Raw genomic sequence first — 8,309 nt, forward strand, 5'->3', positions numbered from 1 at the left:
AGGCTTTTCCTCACCCTGTAGACATGTTCACTACTCCAGCACAGATTGCTGAGGTGAGGTCATGATCAGTCCTTCCCCAGGAGGATCCCTAATCATTCTCATCAATGGTGAGAACCCAGAAGTTCTGTGATTTCAGAGTGTGCACTGAGTATGTCCTCAAAGAATTTAATGACAGAGGACATCTTTGAAAGTCATTTAGGGCTAGTGGGAAACCAGAGGTTATTAAAAGAAGGAGCTCAAAAAGTTGAAAAGATTGGAAGAGAAAAAGGAAAAGGAGAGAAATTATGGAGGCCACAAATAGAGTTCTGAAATAGAGGGAGAGAAAAAGAAAATATATTTCTTTAAAAATGCAAACTAATGACCAAGAAACTTGGAGTTTAAAGATGAGGAAGAACTGGTTTCAACAGTATTAAAGTTAGAGCTTTGTTTACTACTTCTACATGATGTTTCTGCATGTAAACTTTCAAAGATGTTTTGTATCCAAATAAAGAGCATTGTGTTGTTGACTGGTAGCGGATGTATATGTGACTAGATTAAGAATTGAGGCTATAAAAATAATTTAAGCATAAGAAAGAAAAAATAAATACAAATGTCTTTTTAATCTAACTTGCCAACATCTAACCCACTGGAAATCTGCCATCTTTTAAATTCATTGAAAGTTTAAAGCCCTACAGGGAGAAATACTGAGGAGTTTAGACCATCACACTTTTCTAAAAAGATGAAAATGTGAGTCAATTAGAGTGCCTAAGTACCTTCACAGCGATAAAATATCATCCACATAAGAATTGTTTAATATATGATGACCGTAACAAGGATTTCTAAAAACTGAATTCAAATGAGAAACAGGATCAAGTTTTTAGCAGTAACCAGATTATCAATGATAGTGATAAAACTATGCTCTAAATTGATAGAGTAAATCAAAATATGAAATGACCCAACAAAATGTTAGGATACGCAGAGGACATTAGAGATGCTGTACTCTTAGAATCAGCTTGTATGCATAGCAATTTGATCAGCAGTAAAAGGAAAAAGAAATGATCAATATCATCTTAAAGTGTAAATAAATCACAAGTGTAAATACTTCTCAGATGTTCAGGATTACTCGAATTGCACACTGAAGCTTTTTAAGTTTGAGAAAGGCTGGCTGGCAAAAAGGCACACAAACAGGTTGAATTTTATAATACACTGCATCTATTTAGTGATAATGAAATAAAATTAAAAGCTTCTGTAATGCATACATATGAAGAGTTAAATTAAGATTGCTGGCAGTATTTTAATTTGAATCTACTGTCACTTGCATTATTTCAATATTATGAAAAGCATTAATGAACATTGGTTTTTTGCATGTGTTGCATCTCTCTGTGTCACTGTGAAAAAGCCCTAGGCATCAGAATTGTGGTGATTATAAGTAAGATGCATGCTGGTTTAGTTGTTGAAGTGCAAAAATATTTTATCTTCTAGCTATTTATATGAAACAGCAAATAGATTTATTTGTAATGAATGTTCAAAGATAAGAAATCCAGTATTTCCACTTGTGGTTAATGGATGTAGCAAGTGTTAGAGGGGGAAAATGTAAAGTTACTCATCTGCTATCTTACAAATGTGGGTTTTTGTCCTTTAAAAAATATTTCAGGTACTGGAGGTACAGTGAAGAAACGAGATCCATGGACCCTGGTTATCCCAAACCAATCACAATTTGGAAAGGTATCCCAGAATCTCCTCAGGGAGCCTTTGTTCACAAAGAAAATGGTATGCAAACATTTTCTTGTTTTAATGATTTATTTACATCCTTTAAGTAAGATAGAGCAGGTGTTTATAGTAGTATGTAAGATAGAGGGATGATTGACTGTTCAGCTTAAGTGGTGCAGGAATTCTTGATATCTGAACAGAGCATTTCCTGCTATGGAATTGGCTTTAGTGAAAATGCTCTTTTAAGTGTTTAACTGCTCTTTTAACTGTTTAGCCTAGGACTGAAAAAACTTTCAAATTTAGTATTATAAACCCTAATTTCCATTCTTTTTTTCTTTTGTCTTAATTAATTTTGGTTTTGTTGTCTTCTGAATTGTAGTATCTCTTAAAACAAGCTTCATAAACACATTAAATATATCTTGAATTTTTAAGGTGTTGGCTTTTTAAACAGCTTAGAAGGTATTGCTTTCATTCTCAAATCTAGCAAAGGGAAGCAAAATCTTTATCTAAGCAGAAATATGCCAATGAATTTATGTAAATCAAAGATGTCATAAGCCCATGATGTAGAAAAGCAGATAACAGGGATTTTAGTATGATGTATTACATTTATCAAGATGCATCATCACATACCTAGAGTCTGGAATCTCAGCTGGATACACCAGTGAACAAGTGAGAGCAGCCAAAATCTGCTCCATCTCAGGAGAATTCAGTGCTACCCAGGGGATGGTGGCTGGCTGCCAACAGAGCCCTCAGTTGCACAAAGGGTTTAGATCCTTTGATGGGAATAAAAATATGTATTTGTTGTATCCTATCATTGTTGGACAATTGTTATCTGGCATATATGATTTATTTATTAGTAGGTTCTGAATTAATTCTGTTTACCTCATAAGAGAGTACGCATATCTATTGCCATAATATGATAATTACCTTTTAATAAGAAAATAAAGATCTTTCTTTCCTTTTATAAAACATGTTAGTCTCCTATTTCAACCTCTAACTTGTTTAAGTAATTTGCCATGGAAATGTTTGGGGTTTTTTTCAAAAATATGTTTAATTGCTTCCTTGCTTTTTGTCTGTTGCATCCAGAAGAAGAAACCCTGTCTGTGTTTTGGCCTTTTTTTGCTAGATTGGATTTTCTGTGTTGCTTTTAACTGGAAAGTAGGTCATTCAAGATGATATTGTGCATACATCACACTCAATAATTAACTGTTTTTAAATAGGCATATATGTGGAAATTGTCACAAATGTTATAGAAATATATACATGTGTATATATCTATATCTGTGTGTGTGTGTATCTATCATCTATCTACATCTGTGCACAAATATACATATATACACATATCTGTAAATATAAATATATATTGATATATATAAATATATATTCTGTACTGAGCTGAGGTACATGTGCCTCCCATTAAAAATAAAAATTATCTTACTTTAACGCTCAGACCAGTGAGTTTGAAAGCACTGCAGAGGCAGAGCCCCCATTTTTAAGGCATGAAAGAGTTTTGATTACATAAAAGGCTCTTCTCTTTCTAACCCTATTGGTTTTGATAGTCTGCTGGACGCTTTGGATAAGAAGGTTAGTAAAACATGACGTGAGATTGTGGAGGAGGTGAAAGGAAAGAGGGAATTCTTGAGCATCTCAGAAATCCTATAAAGGCCCCAGGGCAGAAAAAGGGACTGAAAATGACATTATCAATTTTCCAAGAAGACCACTAAGGCATTTTCCCTGAAATCAAGAAAATAAAGACTTAAGAAACAATTCAAAACTTTGCTGTTGTTTGTATGAGGAGAGAAAGAAATAAAGCAGATTCAAATAAGAAATATCACAGCTCAGTTGGAAAGAAATTGATTCCATTTTTCCTGAAACCGCTTTTGTTTCTCTGGACAGAAGCAGAGTTGATAAAGAGCTTTTATTACAAACCTTCACAAGGAAACATCTGAGAGCATGTCTTTCAGGGAATAAATTTCATTTTAAAGTATATTTTTTTCCTTCTTTTACATTTTTGTTGTGCAAACTATGCAAATGAACACCTACAATAACTCTGATCATGCAGGGAATTCCTTCAGTGATGGCAAACATTCTTGGTAATTGTGCATTAAGTTTTGGAAAGGACAACAAAAAACAATTTCCTACTCTAGTCAGTGTCCCAGCTCAGTATCCTAAAAGCTTGTTAAGGTCCAGGTCCAGGTAGCACCTTTGAAACTTGCCCTGCTACTTCCCATTTTGTGACTTGTTTTCGAACACTCTGGTAGAAACTCTTAGGAAGGGGTGGAAAAGAAATTTCCTTTCTTTTGCTACATGGAATCTGAGATCACACAAAGTTGTCCAAATTGGAGAAATCTTTCCTTCTACCTTGAGAGCAGCACAGGAAATTTAACATGCTGAAGGGGATGATGGGACAATTTTTAGGTAGAAGAAAGAGAAAAGGTAGTCTACTTTATTAGTCCACTGGCCTTTTTTGCCTTGTACTTTACTACATAAGCACGTTTGAGGTAGCAGTGACTGCTATGCCCTTCAGTGCTGTTTGTGTCAGGTATTGCTCAGGGACTAGTATCTAGAAAATTGTAAGGAACAGCTCTCAAAGCAGGTTTAACACATCTAGCAGATTAGATTAAATCACTTTCTACAGTTGTGTGAAGTCATTTGCTCTGTCAGGAGAAGCAGTAAAACTACTCAGTCTCTTAGAATTGTCCTTCTCTACTGGTAGCTTCCACTTTTCAGCTGTAACTGACTATTATCCTGGTTCCTACCTCAGCAAAAATGGCAGAAAATTTTAAACTTTTGAACTTTTTAAAAAGTTTAAACAGACTTTTCTAGTGAAAAATGGGTTATATTTGAAAAAAATGGTATTGGATCTCTAGCAGCTGGGAATCTCTTTGCTGTTTTAAGAGTTTTATTTTGGCCTTTTGCTGCATAATATCAATTACTGCTAACTAAAGTTTGTATTTTGACTTACATCTACCCCTGAGTATATATACATGTATTCTGCGTATATATATGTATATAGATTTAGAGGTGTCACATCTGTATATGGTCTCTATATATGTGTTAGACTATTGATAGAGATAATACATTAAATTTCCATACTTGAAATATTTATCCATGGCTAGGATGTGCAGTACTTTCTGAAAGGCATATTGTTATATGGAATCCAAAGATAGGGTAACTGTGGTTCAAAATACTGAAATTGTGCATTTGATAATGCTCCTAATTTAAACTCCAGATTACTTTAAGGAACTTTATATGTGCTAAAATTTTAAAACTTCATCATATTTAAAGAATTGCAGTCATCTTTTAGGTTTTATTCCAATCAGAATGGAAGGCATTTTCTGAAAAGATCTAGCTACTCCTTTGATATAGATTAGTACTTTTTGTATTTTTTTTCAAGTCATAATAGCTCTTTCTATGAATCTATGAGCATATTTTCAGGTAATAAAAATGCAAGGGATTAAGGAAAGGAAAATACTTTTTCATTGGCTAGGCAGGCTATTAAAATAACAAATTACCTAATGTAGAAGAATGATGAAATACTCACATTTTTCTGAAAAGGGGAAGTAGGTGATGAAGACTTCCTACAGTGTGGGCTGAAAAATAGACTATCAAATATTTCTTTTTTTAAATTTTAAAATTGAAATAAAATAACTGTTGGTTGAATAGGTGGTTAATAATGTCTCCAGATAGGCAGTTACCAGCCTTTTCAGGAAGCATTGTTAACTACAAATAGTGCCCAATCTGACTTAGTAGCTTTTAATACTTCATGGAATATATAAGATGTATAAAGCAAAGGTAAGAAAAAAATCCATCTATTTCCATTCAGTTCATAAGCAGTAGGTGAAACTTTGCCCATCCTGAAGGTTTGTGTCTTGCCAGATCAATGCCATTTTTCAGCTGGGATAATAAAGTAATATAGATTTTTGGCAAGAGTCAAGCTTTTTCTTCATTTAAGCATGTGTAATAATAACACTGGATTGTGCCTGAATGAACAAATATCAGGTCTTTACAGAAAACTTAAATCTGGTTATACCTTTTATCTAATGTAAAAGATGCTGTTATTTCATCCAGTCTCCTGAAGTACAGCAATAGGCTGTGTGAGATTGAAGAGGGTCAGTTCTCATTTCTGCATAGCATAGCAGAGCAGAGCATTGCAGTTTGTTTCAGGAGACTTCCCATCTCGAAGAGGTTGTGATGCTTCAAAGTCCTATCCCTGAAGATCCCAACTCTAGCTGGTTTTCCAGTAAATGAACAAACTGCCCAAACCTTGGCTTTTCATAGACTGTACTCCCTGGAATTATTTGATTATTTTTTTAGCAATGAAAGAAAATAAAATCCCAATTTACTGAATGGAAGAACAACGAAAGAATAAACAAGCAATAAAACCAAAACAAAATTCCCAGACTCAACATTAGATTTCTAGAGACAGTAAAGAAACAATTTTTTTAAAAAAATATTTGAATGACTCCTAACTGAAGTCTATTCCTGGTGTCTTTTGATTTTTTTTAATTACAAAAAATTGTTACCAGTAATTTCCATAATGGTATATTGATGACATGATTTCATATGACCATGAATAATTGCTACTTTCTTCCTCAGGCTTCACATATTTCTACAAAGGAAAAGAGTACTGGAAATTCAATAACCAGATGCTCAGGGTGGAACCTGGCTATCCCAGATCCATCCTCAAGGATTTTATGGGTTGTGATGGACCAACAGACCGAGATAAAGACCGACACAGCCCTCAAGATGATGTTGACATTGTCATCAAACTGGACAACACAGCCAGCACTGTGAAAGCCATAGCCATCGTCATTCCCTGCATCCTGGCCTTGTGCCTCCTTGTCTTGGTTTACACTGTGTTCCAGTTCAAAAGGAAAGGAACACCCCGGCACATACTGTACTGCAAACGCTCTATGCAAGAGTGGGTGTGATGTAGGGTTTTGGTTTTTTCTCTTTCCCTCCCAGGAGTTTGTGGTAACTTGAGATTCAACACAAGAGCTGTTATGCAGTTTCCTAGCTAGGAGCGGGCATCTGTCAGTCGGAAGCAAAGCTGATCTTTCAAACCCAGGGGGTTGCCTGTCCTGCCATGAGTGGCGATTCGCTCAGCTGGGAAGCTTCCATGATACACAGTATCTGCTGTTTCTTCAGTCCTTTGTCTTTCTTTGTCATTCAATTCTAGGCCTTCCCTCTGCACGCTCAATGCCCTATAAACTATCAGGATTAACTAACAAAGAGGAATAAAAATATCTCCGATGTTTCTACATTTTTTCCTTAAGGCCTGTTCCCCTTCAAAGAATTTTTTGCTGAAAGTAAATTTTTTTAGAGAAACACAACAACCAACAATGGAACTTTCAGGAAAGTGAGAAGACCCAAAACAGCTTTGTCTCCAAAGAGGATTGCTTTCTGTCTGCTACGGATAAAGTCCTATACTCCTACTTCCAGTTTTGTCAGGTGGGAGACTTGGATGACACGCAGGACTTCAGACTGTTCGGACAGCCATTTTCCAACAAACAAGGGGCCAAAATATCTGCAATATAGTAACAGCCTTAATACATTCATTTTGTGTTTTTTACAGCTGCTCTGGGCTATGTCCTCAATGTTTTAAACTCATATTCAATACTATATTCAAGCAGAACCTTTTTATTGGTTGGTTTGATTTCTGGTTGGTTTTCCTACATTATCTTTCCCAAGTTGTACCAAGCCAACTACCCCAGGCCTTTTATAGGTCTGTCAGGAGCACTCATTCCAAAGAATGGTAAAAAGCAGTGTGTCTCTGAAGCGGATTTCAATGAACTAAAACAACAGACAGACTATTGAGAGACTTGACACTGGTACTATGTTGGTGGTGTAACCCTTTGAGAACTATTGCGTCCAGTTTTCAGAGTCTGATGGATGTTAAACTTGGTCATCATTAAATTAGAGAATTGTGTTTGGGTAATACAGGTTTCAAAAGAAAATCAGTTTTTTGAAACAGATTTCTTGTGACTGCATTTTTAATTATTTGCATTATTGATAGAAAAGCATTTGTAACATGAATAGAAAACAAAATATATTTACCAGCTACTTTCTTGTTAAAGGAACCAAACGTATTTTAATAATTTCTATCACTTACCAAGAATTTTTCTGAGCTGTCAACAATTTTATAGCTTAGCCTCTTATCTTAAGCATCTTGGATTTCTCTCTTGAGACTGTGTTGCATGACAATTCGATTTGCCTCTGCAGAGGTAGAGTTACAGTTTCAAAAGAAAGCTAAGGAGATGACTCTGATAGTGCATGAGTATCCTCTGGTGTGTTACCCCTTTGCATGTTCATCATAGTTCTCAAAGGGTTAAAATTTCTGGCCTTCAGTCAAACATGGTATCAACTGACAGAGCCAAGGGACCACCAAAACATTTTGTCATTCTGTGTAATTTGTGCTAACAGCAGTATTGTCATTTTCATGTGACCTGCAGAGCAGGTTTGTATCAATAATTTTTTCCTAGAGAAAAGTCAGCAACTGACAGACCTCTTTATTGATTTTAGGAGCTGCTTCTTGCAGTGATAGGCTTTACAGTCACTGGGCTGTGAACTTATTAAAGATGGTCAGAATGATGCACCCCAAAAGTCAGACACCTGGT

General features: G+C 35.4%; 1 protein-coding gene across 1 annotated transcript in view; it reads left to right on the forward strand.

The window, feature by feature from the left end:
- The window catches only part of MMP16 (matrix metallopeptidase 16), a 163,334-nt gene extending 156,381 nt beyond the window's left edge, over positions 1-6,953 (forward strand). The window contains exons 9-10 of the mRNA XM_058032294.1: positions 1,634-1,749; positions 6,289-6,953. Coding sequence (XP_057888277.1) covers positions 1,634-1,749; positions 6,289-6,623 — 451 coding nt within the window. The 3' untranslated portion in view covers positions 6,624-6,953. The remainder of the gene's footprint in view (positions 1-1,633; positions 1,750-6,288) is intronic.
- The last annotated feature ends 1,356 nt before the right edge of the window (positions 6,954-8,309 follow it).

Source organism: Melospiza georgiana, chromosome 1 (genome assembly GCF_028018845.1).
Source record: "Melospiza georgiana isolate bMelGeo1 chromosome 1, bMelGeo1.pri, whole genome shotgun sequence".
NCBI classification, from domain to species: Eukaryota; Metazoa; Chordata; class Aves; order Passeriformes; family Passerellidae; genus Melospiza; species Melospiza georgiana.